The 16,458-nt window shown below is 54.7% G+C and overlaps 1 protein-coding gene across 3 annotated transcripts in view; it reads right to left on the bottom strand.

Annotated features, from left to right (window-relative positions):
* SLC4A5 (solute carrier family 4 member 5) overlaps nt 1-16,458 on the bottom strand; it is a 61,611-nt gene that overhangs the window by 26,633 nt on the left and 18,520 nt on the right. For all 3 annotated transcript variants that reach the window (XM_059659387.1, XM_059659389.1, XM_059659388.1), the window contains 5 exons: nt 9,207-9,367; nt 8,826-8,981; nt 6,963-7,058; nt 4,175-4,230; nt 420-577 (listed from right to left, as the gene is read on the bottom strand). In XM_059659387.1, coding sequence (XP_059515370.1) covers nt 420-577; nt 4,175-4,230; nt 6,963-7,058; nt 8,826-8,981; nt 9,207-9,367 — 627 coding nt within the window. The remainder of the gene's footprint in view (nt 1-419; nt 578-4,174; nt 4,231-6,962; nt 7,059-8,825; nt 8,982-9,206; nt 9,368-16,458) is intronic.

Genomic DNA, 16,458 nt, shown 5'->3' with positions numbered 1-16,458 from the left:
ATCGAGCCCACAACCCGGGCATGTGCCTGACCAGAAATTGAACCATGACCTCCTGGTTCATAGGTCGACACTCAACCACTGAGCCACACCAGCTGGCCCCTTCCCTCTTTTGACTCCCATGTTTGTTTTGGAAAGACATTTCCTCTTCACTCCCACAGCTCTCCCTCGAGCATCCTCGCCGTGTTCCGGTGTCCCAGAGCCACCAAGAGCATCTCTCCCAGCTGCTGGCGCCTGCTTTCGAGTGATTGCTTTAACTAAATACTCTAAAACTCTTCCCAGGTGAGAAGACTTTCCTCCCCAGCCAATTCCCTATTGTCCCTCCCTGTTTTAGGGGTGTCTTCGCCAGCACTGCATGCTGACTGCATGGACAGCTAGTCGCCTGAAGGCGGTCGTGGGGGGCAGATTTCAATGGCCCTCACCTGGTGGGGACGGGCACCTCGGTCACCCCTCCCAGCATGGCCGACTGGATGAGACGCACGAAGGCGATGAAGGGCTGGTCCAGGAAGTCCACCTCCCCCACAAGCACGTTGGAGGCTTCTGAGTCCTTGGGGATCTTCTTCATGAATTTGTTTTTCCGCTGGTCAAGGAGGGAAAACGAGGCGCCCATGGTTACTCACATGCAGGGGTTCCAGCTCTCACTCCCTCACCCCCCTTCAGATGGCTGTGGAGCCCTAACTTGGAAAAGTTCCCCCGGCCTGTCTCAAGCGACCGAGAGAAATAACCACTCTCCCCGCTTCTGCAGATGAGAGACTCAACCTTTGTTAACCGCAGGGACCAACGAGGCCTGTGGAGACGGGGAGGAGCAGGCAACGACTTGATCCCTAAGACATTCCTTGATGAGTAAAAACTTTGCTCAACTGAAGTGTGAGCTGAGGGCGTGCGGGGTGTCCGGTCTCATCCCCCAGCCTCTGCGGCTCAAGCAGAGGGACCCTTGGCCCTTGCACTGCAGCTCCCCCCCCGCCCCGCCCCCACCTTCACCTTGGGTGGCCGCTGAAGGGACGGCCCCCTTCTGACGGCCAGGCCGGTGCACTGTGTGTTCCCTTTGCCACCACTTCCTGGCTCACAGGAACCCCTGGACCACACCTCCAAGCCTGTGGGAGACTTCTGGGCCCCAAGTCACCCCCAGGGGACTTACAAGGAAACTCATAGCTTCTGAGACTTTACACCTGAGACTTTCCAGGTGCCCTCTCCCCAGGCCCTCTGGCTAGTGTCTGTTCAGAGCAGGAGGTCACACAGAGCAACGGGGCTGATGGGAGAGGTGCTGGAGACAAGTCCTCTTCCCAAACATATTCCCACCGCCTGCGTTTATGCCGCCATTCCTTCTGAGCCCTCTTTCACGAGGAACATGCCCAGGGAGGGTCACATACAAGCTCACATCTTAGGATGCACTCGTTTTTCAGATCGCTTTCCCTCTGGGCGGAAAGGGGATGGGCCAGGGACAGAGATAACTTGTAGAGATGGTGGAGAGGGAGCATCTGGAGGGCAGGGCTGGTGGAAGTCCACAGTGGCCATCAAAGAAGAAAGGGCACCGAAACCGGTTTGGCTCAGTGGATAGAGCGTCGGCCTGCAGACTGAAGGGTCCCAGGTTCGATTCCGGTCAAGGGCATGCACCTGGGTTGCGGGCACATCCCCGGTGGGGGATGTGCAGGAGGCGGCTGATTGATGTTTCTCTCTCATCGATGTTTCTGACTCTCTATCTCTCTCCCTTCCTCTCTGTAAAAAATCAATAAAATATATTTTTTTTAAAAAAAAAAGAAGAAGAAAGGGCCCAGAAGTTAGAGGTGAGTACCTCAGAGAGATCCTACGGACCCCACAAGCTTGCCACCCATTTCTCCTGGATCTCTCCTGTGGGCACAGACATGTCCGTTCCCATAAGCTCCATGTCCCTGACACTCATGGTGGGCGTGATGCACAGGGGCTGGGTGGCCTACCAGCATGAGCAAGGGCATGTGAGCAAGGGCTGTACCCTTGTAATCTTTTACATCCAATCCCAAGCTAAAACTCTCTACAGCCACCCAGGCCACAGCCCCAAGGACCCTAACGCAGTGAGAACAAGCCGGGCCAGGAGTTAGCGGGAAGGCCAGAGTCCTCACAACTCAGAAAGTCCCTTTGTCCCAGCCAGTCAGCTGATTCATAAGCAGCATTCTTCAGGATGGAGGGCTTGGTGTGCCAGGGCAGCGCGGCCCCCTGCCCGCTCTGTGCCCACAAGCATCAGGCGAGGAGCAGGTCCAGGGGACAGGAGGGGCGGAGAGGTGGCAGGAGTGCCCTGGAAAAGGAGTCTTTGAAAACAACAAGGCTTGGGGGCAGCCCAACAGCACACTCATAATCCAGGAGAGGAGAGGAGCTGCAACGGGCCAGGCTGTGGTCCTCCCTGGCAGGTGGCGACAGGCCGGCTGGGGTGGTGACATCCCAGAAATGGGCCATGCTGCCGTTCTGGCCACCGGGCTTGGCCATGGTTTGGACCAGGGCCTTGCTGACCCTACTTACTGAACCCATGGGGAGTCTGGTCCAGTTCTGTCGAGTGACCACACACAACTATTGTGTCTGAATCCACCCTCTGCTTCATGGACTGCCCAGGGCAGGCGGGGAGCCATGAAGAAAGAGCCTGCAGAGCAAATGCCTCTGGGCAGGAGCCTAAAGAGCGCCCGCTGGCGGACAAGCCGCTGTTGCCACAACAGGCCTTTGCGGCTGCAAACAGTACCGAGAAGCAGTATCAGCTGGTCAGTCAGGAGAGCTGGACACGGGACGTGGCTCCAGTCCCTAAATCAAGGCAGCGTTGCCTGGGGAAAGTGACAGCTGCTCTTCTTGTTGCCACTTAGACATTTATGAAAATCGCCTAGGCAATGCTTCCTTATCTTGGCCTCACTATCTGTGTGCTAAAGTGGGATCTTCTCTAAATAATATCCCAGAATACTCAGTGCTAAGTCCCTTCCAACTTAAGGGCTCTCGGCAGACTGCCTGGGTCTAGTCATGCTTCTGCTGCATGAACTTGGGCATGTTATTTAACTGCTTTAAGGTCCAATGTTCTCCCCAGTAGGTTGGAGATGATATAGACCTTCATGACGCATGGTGTGGCGTGTGCAGTGTGTGGGTCTTAAGTGTTGGCTGATGCTGCTATTATTGTTCTTTTATTATTTGGCCACCAAACGGTCCTCGTGATACTGCTTTTGTTTCGCCTGCTACCAAACTTGGGGTGCCCCGAAGGCCAGGCCTTCACCCAAGCTCCTGAGAAGTCTTCACCAAATTTCAGGGCTCTTTCATCACCTTCCTTCCCACTCCTGGGGGCACAAGCAAGGGGACCATGAGACTCTGCCCTAGAGGTGTGCATGGTTGGAACTGAGGGGGTTTCCCTGGGCTTCCCCGAGGGGCAGAGCCACAGGGTTCCCGGGCTGTGGGCCTTAGAACGTGGACTCAACCTGCTGTGGGAAATCTCATCAGGAGATTTCAGCCAGGCTGGCGGGAGGCAGGGACTGCCTTTATCCTGGCCCAGCCAAGGAGAAGACGCACTGCTGGGCGGTCCAAACGATTCGCTACCACTGCTGTCCCCACAGGGAGGCCCCACCGCGAGTCTGTACCAGCCCCAATCCCACTCCATCTTTGAAGGTACTTGTGTGCCATACAGCAGGTGAAACCCTGCGTGCTGGTCTTCTCTCTCCAACAAACCCAAGCTCAGAGGCATGCTTCTCTGCCCCCCACCCCTCCCAGGCCAAGCACAGAGCCAGTACTTGGGGCTCAGTCAACACCCAAGCAATGGAGTGGGCAGAGTCACCAGGCAGCCCAGAGGGCTCCCCCCCCACACACACATATGTCCTTCCTGGAGACTCCCGCTCCTTCATGAGAGTGGAGCCCTGCCCATAGGGCAGTGATGGCGAACCTGACATGCGTGTCAGAGGTGACACGTGAACTCATTTTTTTGGTTGATTTTTCTTTGTTAAATGGCATTTAAATATATAAAATAAATATCAAAAATATAAGTCTTTGTTTTACTATGGTTGCAAATATAAAAAAATTCTATATGTGACACGGCACCAGAGTTAAGTTAGGGTTTTTCAAAATGCTGACACGCCGAGCTCAAAAGGTTCGCCATCCCTGCCATAGGGGCTCCCTGCCCGTGGAACCAAAGGCGTCTTCCTGCCCTGGCCCCTCATGATGGCCCAGTACAGGGCTTTACTACCTGGTCTGGGTTTTGGGTGCGAGGAATATCATTCATGCTTCTGCTCTGGACGTGACCTAGGAGAGAAGGAAAAGAAGGTCCATCAGGGGAAGGCAGGCTCTCTCAGGTCCTTTCCCCCGGGCCCCTACACATGCTTTCCGTCTTCATAAGCAAAGGAAGAGCTCCTCTCCCCTAGTCCTGCAGCCCCCTTGAGCTGGCCTCCACTCTCTTTTCTTCCCTCCAATGGCAGCTGTCTCTCTCTCTCTCTCTCTCTCTCTCTCTCTCTCTCTCTCTTTAAATTTTAATTTCTTAACATGGATTTGTTGTTCCACTTACTTATGTATTCATCAGTTGATTCTTGCATGTGCCCTGATCAGAGATCGAACCCAAAACCTACGCCTATTGGGACGACGCTCAACCAAATGAGCTGCACAGCCAGGGCTGGCGGCTCTCTTAAAAGAGTTACCAGATCCCAGGTTCTACTTCTCCCTTCTCACTACTCAATCTGCTGTATTCTTGTATCTACCCTCACCCCCTTTTCCTCGGCAGAGACCACCTTCTGGGCAGAGACAAAGATGTCTGTTCTGTGCCAGACCCTGGGATTGGGGAGGTGTCGCTACGCTTGGACTTTGTTGGAGAGAGAAGACGAGTTTCACCCTCCATCCTCCATGACCCATGTGAGTCTTTTTCTTTTTATATATATTTTTATTGATTTCAGAGAGGAAGGGAGAGGGAAAGAGAGAGATAGAAACATCAGTGATGAGAGAGAATCATTGATCGGCTCTCTCCTGCATGCCTCCCCACTGGGGATTGAGCTTGCAACCCAGGCATGTGCCCTTGACCAGAATTGAACCCAGGACCATTTAGTCCACAGGCCAACACTCTACCTACTGAGCTGAACCAGCTAGGGCCCCATGTCAGTCTTTAAAGGTGGCTAAGGATTTGGGCTGGCAGAGGAAGGGGAGGTGGGAAGAACAGTGGTGGTGAATTACTTGAACTGCTCAATAGGTCCCCTGTTTGGTTAAGGCAGGAGAAGCTCAGCCAGACCCAGGGGACACTCTCAGACCTGTCACTTCTTGGCTTTCGGCAGCCTGGGTGTCCCCTCACTTCCAGAACATGCTCCGTTGGCCCCCCTCCTCTTCCTTCCATCCAGAGCCTCTCCTCCTGGCCTCCCCTGAGGGCCTGTTTTGCCCTCATCTCCTCCAGAGACCTCAAGCCCTCCATCCTTGCTCAATCACACCACTCCTGTTGCTGCCACGCCCACATTTGGGCTGATCTCTCTCAAATAAAAATCTGATCATGGTCTGCCCCTGCTTAAAACTTCTCCGGGGTCCCCTCTGCCATCAGAACAAAGGCTGGGCCTTTCTGCAGGGCACAGAGGCCCCTCCAGTGGGACCCTCTTCCCCGCAGGCCTTACGCTCCTCATTACCGAACCACTATATCCAGACCTGGATACACAGCGCCCTCCGCAGCGCCTTCCTGCACCTGCTGTTTGTCTCCCTTGCTTAGAACACCCTTCCCCTTCCTGGAAAATGCCTTCCTATTTATTCTCCAAGACTCAGGAACAGCCCCTCCTCACTGAGCTCTCCCGGGCGCCGCCGGCACACACGCTGTAAGCGCTTATTCATGCCTTTTGTTGGGGTCCCCAACCCTGCAGCACAAAGCAGGGGAAGACCTGTTCCACAGCGAATAACTGAAGACCTTCGCCGCCTGCTCACTGCTGCCCCCTGGCGCCCCTACGTGCAATCACCAAGTCCAGGGGAACTATGAGGACCCAGGGTCACTACCAATGCAGAAAAGAGCCCATGACACACTGCAGCCGAGGCCTCGGACAAGGGCCACAGCTCCTCCCGAAACATCCCTCAGGCCTGGTAGGGGCACAGCCCTAGGCTGCGTTTGCTCATATCTTGGCATTTTAGTGAAAGTCTTTAAAGGAAAATAGGATTGCTATTTTCACACTGCCTTTTCTTTTCATTTTCCAAGGCCCCTCTTTTCTTTGCCTCGTAGCTCACCCGTCCTGTTCATCTCTGATGAACTGTCTGAAAAGGCCCCGTGTGCAACCAGGCACCTCCCTGGCGCTCAGGGGCTGTGACTGCGTGTGCAACCAGGCACCTCCCTGGCGCTCAGGGGCTGTGACTGCAGCGTTTCATTGTCCTGGCGGCTGTCACCCAGTGATGGGAGCACTCTCTGTCTTGGGGGGGGGGGGCGGAGGAGATACCTCCCATGTTTTTAATTCTGTTTCTAGGAAGGCTTTTTACCAAAAACAGGGCTAATGATCAATTTGATGAAAACCCAGGTATAAACTAAGTTACAAATGCCTAGCACATAGGACTGGGTAGTGATTATGTCAGGACTTGATTTAGAGCTGCATTTTTTCCAGAATAATTATATAGAAAATCATGGTAGTAGCCCTAGCCAGGTTGGCTCAGTGGATAGAGCATCGGCCTGCAGACCAAAGGGTCCCAAGTTCGATTCTGGTCAGGGCTCGTGCAGGAGGCAACCAATCGACATGCCTCTCTCATATCGATGTTTCCCTCTGTCTTTCCCTCTCTCTTCCACTCCCCCTAAAAATCAATGGAAAAATATCCTTGGGTGAGGAAAATAAAAATGTACGGTAGTAAATTAGGCTCTGAGAGTAGACCAGCTTTCGGTGGAAGTTAGAATTTTCCTGGCTCCTGTCCTGAGACTTCTAGACAGGCCCTGGCCTTTGTCTCCTCCGCCTCTGAAAGAATACGAAAGCCAACATTCCACGGCTGCCAGCCAGGACCAGGCGTGACGAAGACGCTGTGGCGAGTGGCAGCGGACTCACACAGATGGCCGTAGCGTATGCGTGGCTGCACCCGCAGGTCCTCGGTGGAGCGGTGTAGGCTGGGGCCGGCTGGGGGGCTCCGGGCTAGGCTTCGACCTGGGAGGAGGAGCAGAGGGGTTTGCCTTGGAGCCTGGGTTTGCCTCCCCATCGATGTGGTACTAAGCGTATTGTCATTTCTCCTGAACAAAGCTGGGCTACAAGACCTGTCTGTTCTCCTTCCAGGAAGAGGGTGTTTTTGGTTGTTCTGGTTTTGTTCTTGTTTGGGGGGCTTTTTTTTTTTTTTTGAAGCAAGTTAACTGTCTGAACAAGATTTAATATTTGTACTGTTGAAACAGAGAGATAACCAATTGATCCAATAGGCACGGGTGTTGTAGATGGCCTGGCTTTATCCCGGATTGCACCTCTAGCTTGGCTGTGTGACCTTAGGCAAGTAACTTAACCTCTCTGTGCCCCAGGCTTCTCATCTGTCAAATGGGGATGATGAGAACAGTACCTAGTCACGGGTTATCGTGAGGATGAAGTGAGTCACGCTTCAGTGCTGGAACATGGTAGGTACTGCGTGTGTGCCTGCAGTTATAATACGCTAAACACTCCCCCATTTCAGACGGTTCATCTAAAGAAATTCCTCAAGGCTCATTATTTAGCTACTTTGTTCTGATGACGGCATTTATCTGAGAGGTCCAGCAAGGCTAGTAGTGTCTGAGCATCTCAACTCTGGGATAGCAAGATGGAGGGGGCGGATTTGAGATGTGCGAATGGAACAAGCCGCTCTCCCAATGCCCTCCCCCTCCCTCCCCTAATCAGAATGACCCAGCTGCCAGGTTTACCAGGCCTGGCGCCCTGAGATGGCCCAGCCCCTCCCACCATCTCCATGTGCTTCACTTTCTCTCGGGGCTCTTGGCTCTTCTGGGGGGTGCTCAGTGGGGAAAACTTTAAGCTCTTACTATAAACACACCATCTCTACAGCATTTACAACCCTGACTGCACATGAGAGCTTCCTAAATTCCCCGTTTCCAGGCCACACCCCAGACCAACTGACCACAACTCTCCAGGTGGGGCCTAGGCTTTAGGACACATATCATACCCACCCCCAACCCCTCCACCCCCCCAAACCCTCTATCCCACCCCCCAACCCCTCCACCCCCACCCCCACCCCAGGGATTGCAAGGCACAGTCAGGCTGAGAATCAACTCTCCTCCTAGAAATGGTTCCGCGCTGGGGGTGGGGACAGCGCCGGGGTCCCTGCTAGAGAAGGAGGCTAAGGACCCCCCAGAATGTCTCCAGCTTGGTGAAGTACCCAGACGCTCACTGACCGGGGCTCAGTCCCCTCCCCCCTGCCCAGGGCCTGACCCCCCCCTGCCCCCAGCCCAGGGCCTGACCCCCCCCCCCGCCCTCTGCCCAGGGCCCACCAGCATGGCCCCCCCCAGCCCCCTGCCAGGGCCTGACACCGCCCCCCGCCCCCAGCCCAGGGCCTGACCCGCCCCGTGCCCCCAGCCCAGGGCCTGACGCCCCCCCCGCCCCTGCCCAGGGCCTGAACCCCCCCTGGCCCCCGCCCAGGACCTGACCCCCCCCTGGCCCCCACCCAGGGCCCACCAGCATGGCCCCCCCTGGCCCCCACCCAGGGCCCACCAGCATGGCCCCCCCCGCCCCCCGCCCAGGGCCCCCCAGCATGGCCCCCCCCGCCCCCCGCCCAGGGCCCCCCAGCATGGCCCCCCCCGCCCCCCGCCCAGGGCCCCCCAGCATGGCCCCCCCCCGCCCCCCGCCCAGGGCCCACCAGCATGGCCCCCCCCGCCCCCCGCCCAGGGCCCACCAGCATGGCCCCCCCCGCCCCCCGCCCAGGGCCCCCCAGCATGGCCCCCTCACCGGCGGGGGAGGAGACCGACTTCCCGATGTCCGCCAGGGAGCGGTGGATGGGCTTCGTGGTTTGGTGCCGGTGCTCCCTCAGGAGGACGTAGCTGACCCTCTCCCGGAGCTCCGGCCGCAGGAGGCCGTCCTCGATTTGCTTCTCAATGACGTCCTCTAAGGGGACAGACAGGACAGAGGGGCAGGGTTGGGGGGTCTTCCTCTGCCTGGCTGCACTGCGTCTCAGAGGGTGCTGGTTCCCTCGGCTGGACCTCTCCGGGGACTGAACCGTGGAGCCACAGCGGAATCAGGCAGTGACAGAGGTGAGGATGGGCTGGGGCGGGCAGGAGGCGGGAGGGGAGAGCTGCCCTGGTTTTGGGGGCCTCCGCGGTCCCCACTCACCTATGATCTGTGGTAAGGAGCCGCTGTCCAAATCGAGCAGCACCGTTCCCGTCTGCAGGCAGGTCCGGAGCTCGAAGAGGCTGTGCAGGGACAGTGTGGCCACGTGGGGCTTGCTCCAGCGTTCGCCTCCTTCCTCCACCTTTTCCTCAAACTTTATCCACCTGGGAGGGGTAAGGATGGGGCTCAGCGTGGCCAGGGTCCTCAGGAGGGGCCCCTAGCTGGGTCTCCTCAGGAGAGGGTGTTGGCCTGCAAGTTATTCTGTGCTCGGTGCTGGGGCGTTGGCTCTAGAGCCGTGGCCCTCAACCTTCTGGCCCTTTAAATACAGCTCCTCATGTGGTGACCCAACCATAGAATTATTTTCGTTGCTACTTCATCACTGTAATGTTGCTACTGTTATGAATCGTCATGTAAATATCTGATATGCAGGACGGTCTTAGGCGACCCCTGTGAAAGGGTCGTTCGACCGCCAAAGGGGTCGCGACCCACAGGTTGAGAACCGCTGGTCTGGAGTCTACTAGACTCACAGGTGGAGGATCTCTCAGAGACCCCCTCCCTCTGTCCCCACTCCTCCTGGTGCTGTCGTGCTCAGAGCAAAGTGGCATCCAGGGAATGACCACAAATGGGCACAGGGGTCTTTTGCAGGGGTGGTGGGCATGCTCTGAAGCTGGCCTTGGTGACGGTTGCACCCCTTTGCACAGGTACTAAGAACCCTTTAACTGCACACTTACAATGAGGGAGCTTTACGGTGTTCTAGAACAACAAAGCTGTTAAAGTTCCCGTTGGAACCTGGTTACCTGGGGCTGGTCACTCGTGTGTGCAGTGTCTGCCTCATGGGGTGTGGTTGCTGGGACCATTTGGCAAGCTGCAACTCCTCAGTCAGCACTCCTCTCCTCACTCTTCTTAAATGAGAGACCAGTCTGGAAATCACCAGCCCAGAACTCTCTAAACACTGCTAGGAGCTCCCAAACCTCCCGGCAGGTGCCAGGCCCCCTTCTCCTTCAGCCCTGTCACTGGGGCACGGCGGGGCCTTCTTGGCTGTGGGAGCCCCAAAACCTGGTCCCAGGGCCCTGCATCCTCCCTCCAGCAGCCCTTCCCTTCTTGCATCTTTAAACCACTCTCTTTCATCTGGGCCCTTTCTGTCAGCCTCCAATAGGCTCACATCTCTTTCACCCTCAAAAATCAGGAAACAAAAGCCTCCTTGACCCCACATTCCCATGGAAAGACTCACAGAAGAGCATCTTGGAAAAACTTCAACTGAACCCACCTTCATCCTTCTGACTCTCTTCTCCATCCTCTACTCCCATCCTTCCCTCGAGACTGTCCGGGTCTCTCCATCCTGTGGATACTCTTCGGTTCTTCCCCCACTTGTTGGCCCCTTCCTCTCTCTCTCTTAATGTCTCCCCACTCTGGTTCCCCTCTGACTCCAGCTGCGCCTGCTCAGTCTCCTCTGTGGGTTCTGCTTCCTCTGTCCATCCCTGAAATGTTAGTGTCCTTAGGGGCTCTGTCCTGGGCGTTCTCCTCACTTCACAGAAAGGCCACGGTGCCCTTTCCCTTGGGGTTGATGTCCATCTCGAGGCTGAACTCCAGGCCTCTGTGTCTACATGGTGACCTGCCACATGCCTGCAGGAGGACCACTCCACTTGGAGTGTCCTCAAACATGTCCGAAACGGAACTCATCCTCAACCCCCAAAACAAAACAAAGCTACATTCCCAGCACAAAACCTCCCTGCTGCTCTTGGGCTTCCTAAATTGCTACCATGCGCTACCCACTAGCTCAAACTGGAAACCTGGGTGTCCATCTCCCTGACTATCCTTCTCCCCCCACATGCCATGCATCATGTCATGAAATCCTGTCAATTCTACCTGTTAACACACATCTCAGACTCAGTAAAAAAAAAAAAAAAAAAAAAATCCAGGGTTAAGGAGGAGAGAGGAATGAAGAGGCAGAACGCAGATTTTAGGGTAGTGACACTATATGAGGCTATAATGGTAGCTACATGTCATTATGTGTCCAAACCCAGAGAAGGGTCAACACCAAGAGTAATCCTAACGTAGGCTTCGGACTTTGGGTGCTGATGATGTGTTAGTGTAGGTCATCAATAGTGACAAATGTGCCCGCTCATGGAGGAGGTTGATAATGGGGGATGCTGTGCATGGGTGGGGCTGGAGGCATATGGGAACTCTGTACTTTATGCTCAATTTTGCTGCTAAAACTGCTCTAAAAATAAAGTATTTAAAAGGACATATAATAGCCCTAGCTGGTTTGGCTCAGTGGATAGAGCATTGGCCTGCGGACTGAAGGGTCCTGCGTTCAATTCCAGTCAAGGGCACATGCCCAGGTTGTGGGCCTGATCCCCAGTAGGGGGTGTGCAGGAGACAACCAATCAATGATTCTCTCTCATCATTGATGTTTCTATCTCTCTCTCCCTTCCCTTCCTTTCTGAAATCAATAAAAATATAGTTTAAAAAAGGATATATAATATTAAATTATCTGCTCAAAAAATATGTCTACAATCCGCCCCTTTTCTTTATTCCCACTTCCAACATCTTGGTTCTGGGTCTTGTCTTCTCTCACCCGACCCAGCCTCCTAACTGGCCAGGTCTTGCCCGACTGATCTCTTTCAAACAGACAATCCTGTCCCTTTCCTCCCCAAATCCTCTGCAGCCTAGGCCTCAAGTTCAAACTCCACAACATGGCCTGCCCAGGACCTGCCAGCCACTGCCATCCCAGCCCCTGCTCTAGAGTGCAGCCACAGGGACCCTGTGCCCCTTCCTCTGTGAGCTCGCTTTCCCCGCTCCAGGGCCCCTTCCCCCTCCCGCACCCTCTCCTGGCGAACCTCGGCCCACGCTTCAGGTCTCAGGGTGAACACCTCTTCCTCCCGACGCCTTCCTTGAGCCCTCCTGTCTGTTTAGGTCCCACTGTGCCGTGCTTTCAGAGGACCCCCAGACCAGATGCCCCGCTGTCCACTTCTGTGCCTCGTTAGACAGAGGAGGGACGGCATCTGCTGCATTGGTTTTTGTAGCTCCAGCTCCTGGCTCAGGGCCTACAGGTAGTAAACCCTTAGTAAATACGAGCTGAATGAATGGACGAGGTGTGTTGACTTCTGTGCTAAGAGCTCTCAGCTTCCTCCTCTGCTTTATGCATGGAGTGGTCAGCTCCGGCCTCAAAGCGGTGACCCCAGGTGAGTGGTGAGAGCAGAGGGCTGGGGTGCGTTCTGTCCCAGACTAAGAGCATCACGATGGTGAGAGGGCAACCACAAGAGCGTGTGCAGGAGCAGGTTAGAGTTGGGATGAAGCTCAGGCTTTCTCCATGCACAGAGGGAGGGAGCATCCCCACCTACGTGCGAAGAACCAATCAGGGCTTTTGAAAATGTCCTAACCTGGTTTGACCCAACTAAGCTGACACACTTCTCCGGCCCCTCTCTCTGTCCTTTTCTGGTCACATGGAGCTTATGTATCTCATAGGAAATGTCTGTCAGTTTCATGCTTTTGGTTTTCTCCGAGTTGAGGTCAGAGGCAGCTTGGATTTAAAATTTGCTTTTAGAGCTCTTGGAAGGCCCTCAGCTCTGGGTATTTTTGAGTAACACCAAAGAGCCCTCCACTTTTGGGCAGGTTCCAGCTCAGGTCATTCTCCTTCCCGTCCAGTCCTTGTACCCAGGCAGACTTGGGCTTGAGAGAGCATGGAATTCTGGGTGAACTGTTTGCTGTCGGGGAGGGTCGCCTGCCCACACCCCACCTGGCACAGCCCTCCCTCCAGGCAAGGTCAGTCCCAGCAGCTGCTGCGTTTGCCTCCCGGGAAAGCTGAAGAGCCAGAGTTCATAAAAATCTATCTCATGAACAGCCTGACCTACCAGCATTGATCACATTCGAAATGATGCCTACACACAGTCCCCATTATGCTCAGAGGGGCAAGGCCCAGAGGAGCTCAAAAAGCCACTTAAATCCATTCACGGGTGACTCGTCCAAGAGCCCCAAACACCCCCCAAACTAATAACCCCCAACAACGCACTGCCGGGAAAATTCCTTGCGGATTTGAGATTTCCACTGTTAATCTCCTAACTCAATAAAGCAAACACTCCTGCCGCAAATTAAGTACTTTTATTAAAGGGTCCCCTCCCCCATCCTCTTTGAGGTGGGCACGGACCCCCTCAGGGCCTGCGTGTCTCTGTAAGGCACTGGCCCCACTCCCCCACCATTTTCTCCTGTCATTCCAAGGAGGCCCAGAACCCACGAGAATGTGTTGATCTGGGGATTCTGGGAACTTCTGAGACCTCTGACTTCCCTGAGGAGATTCTACAGCCTGTCAGCTGAGGGGAATGCTCCCCGTTCTTTTGTGGGGGGCGACAGGTCTCAAACAGGCTGGCCCCGAGCACCTCTACCATCCCAGTTTGCCCAAAGGAGTCCCCAGCACAACTGGCTGGGCCAAGGTGGGCTTGGAGGCCAGTGGTCAAACCCTCCTCTGGCCTCTCGAGCAGCTTGCTGGTTACACCCCCAATAGTTAGCAGGAAGCTGGGTGGGGTCAGCTGGGAGAAGATTAAAGGAGGCTCCCGGGAAGGCGGCCCTGACTCCTCTCCTCCCACTGCTTCCTGCCCCAGGTTGTCCCTCAAGCTGCTGCCTCTCAGATCTGCCAGGAATTGTGTTCAACCATTTTAAGTTACAGTCACCACTTCCCTCTCACTGTTAGGCTGAGGTTATACTGAGGCCCTCACAGGCCTCCTCAGACGCTGCCCTCGGAAGCCTGCCTTGTGGGAGTCCCACCAGCTGCAGATGGTGGCTGGCAGGCACCTTTGTATTTCAGGAGGAGCCTCCTAGAAACGTCATCATCTACAGTTTGTCAATTTCATTGCAGGGTCTGTAGTGTGGATGCTCTGTGGATTCTAGAAAGTGGGTATTTGATCTATGGGGATGGACAATCAGGTCTGAGACTAGACATGGGCATTTGATCTATGGGGATGGGCAATGAGGTCTCTAAAAAATTACATGTGGGTATTCAATCTATGGGGATGGACGGACATTCGGGTCTCTGAGGGACTGTATGTGGGTGTTCTATCTATGGGGATGGGCAATCGGGTCTCTGAGGGACTGTATGTGGGTGTTCTATCTATGGGGATGGGCATTCGGGTCTCTGAGGGACTGTATGTGGGTGTTCTATCTATGGGGATGGACAATCGGGTCTCTGAGAGACTGTATGTGGGTGTTCTATCTATGGGGATGGACAATCGGGTCTCTGAGGGACTGTATGTGGGTGTTCTATCTATGGGGATGGACAATCGGGTCTCTGAGGGACTGTATGTGGGTGTTCTATCTATAGGGATGGACATTCGGGTCTCTGAGGGCCCTGAGGCCTTAGCAGCAAGGGCCGTGTGGGTGTGAGTGACAGGCCCTCAGGGAAGTATGGTTCTGGGAGTTATTGCCAGGGGTTCTGGATGCAGACCTTGCCTGTGGTGGGGAGAAGACACCCTCCCCCAACTGGGCTCCTGAGAAGGCCATTCTCAACTTTCCTTCTTTCTATTTGTTCGTTTGAACAAGAAAGGCACTTGCTCAGGGAGGCACTAGCCCAGGGGTGGGCGAACTTTTTGACTCGAGGGCCACAATGGGTTCTTAAACTGGACCGGAGGGCCAGAACAAAAGCATGGATGGAGTGTTTGTGTGAACTAATATAAATTCAAAGTAAACATCATTACATAAAAGGGTACGGTCTTTTTTTTTTTTAGTTTTATTCATTTCAAGCGGGCCGTAGTTTGCCCACGGCTGCACTAGCCCCTCAGAGGCATTAAGCCACAATAGCCCAGACTGGCCCTGGTCATTTGAATGTCCTCCCAACTCTTGTCAGACCTGGAAAGACTTCCCGGGTTCTGTGGCTATCCCCATTTATCTCCCATTCAGTGGAATTGCCTCCAGATTTATGTCCTCCCATGGACATCAAGAATTCCTGGAAGTTTGAGGAAGGAGAGAGAGGTGACTGACAAAACGAGGAAAGCATGACAAAGTGCGTTAAGTCTTCAAGTTGGGGAGTCAGACAGGCCTGGGCTAGAATCCAGACTCAGCTCCCTGCACACTCTGACCCCTGCAAGCTATTTGCCCCTCTGACCCTCAGCATCTTCTCTGTAAAATGGGGATAATAATGGCTCCCACCTTCTTTAGTGTCATCGTGCAGCTTGAATGAGATGAGCCTGTGAACTGTTTAGCACATGCTAAGGGCTCACTGAATGGGCTGATTAGAAGAGGCCTAGTGGCTTCCAGGTAGAGATTGGGTCCAGCCATGAGGCTAGAAATTCCTTCCTTCCCTGGGCCTACAGGGCTTCCTAGTCCTCCCAAAGGCCTTTCTTCCAGGAGAGATTGGAGCTGGGGGATGTTAAAAGTCATTCCTCTTTGCTCTGCAGAGCAACTACCCAGGGGAATGAGATTGGTGGGCAGGGAAGGACCCAGGCCGTGGTTGGGAGCAGCTGCTAGGCTCTGGGCATCATGGCGGCCACCAGGCAGAGCCAGTCCTGGGCACAGGTGGTCCATGCATTCTCAACCGGGAGATGTCAGCCCGACAGGGGGATCCTTGGTTCTCAGAGGAGCAAAAAAGTTTTGGGTATTACAATGGTTTGTGGCACTCCGAAGCTCAACCCTACCCGACAAAATCTGATTTCTTAGTAGTATTTAATTTCTCTCATTAACAAAGTTAGCTTACATTAAACTTTCCTTGGGGTGGGGGATGCTAATCAAAAAAAGGTCAAGACTAGCAGGTTTGGCTCAGTGGATAGAGGGTCAGCCTTGTGGACTAAAGGGTCCCAGGTTCAATTCCAGTCAAGGGCACATGCCCCCAGGTTGTGGGTTTAATCCCCTGTAGGGAGTGTGTGGGAGGAGCCCATCAATGATTCTCATCACTGATGTTTCTATCTCCCTCTCCCTTCCTCTCTGAAATCAGTTAATATGTATATATAGAGAGAAAGAAGGTCAAGAAACAGGTGTGGTCTGTCTTCCAGAGTTTCATCTTCCTTCCCAGGCCCCCTCCTCCTCTCACCAGCCCCACCTGCTGCCTCCTACCATACCCTTCCTTCCCCTTGGGTTCCTGGCAGCATTTGGCACTGCTGACCAGTCCAGTTCAGAGGTCACTCTGTCCCAGGGTTTGGCCAGCACTACTCCTCGCCCCGATCTCCCCTTGGCTCCCGTGACTTCACCATGTGGTTCCCCCTCCAGCCTTCCGGCTCTTCTCTTCCTTCTTCTGCCCCGTAGACAGTTCTCTGCTCCCCACACAAGCCTC

Source organism: Myotis daubentonii, chromosome 12, assembly GCF_963259705.1.
Source record: "Myotis daubentonii chromosome 12, mMyoDau2.1, whole genome shotgun sequence".
Taxonomy (NCBI): domain Eukaryota; kingdom Metazoa; phylum Chordata; class Mammalia; order Chiroptera; family Vespertilionidae; genus Myotis; species Myotis daubentonii.
Note: the sequence above shows the minus strand (reverse complement) of the source record. Positions and strands in the feature narration are given on the sequence as shown.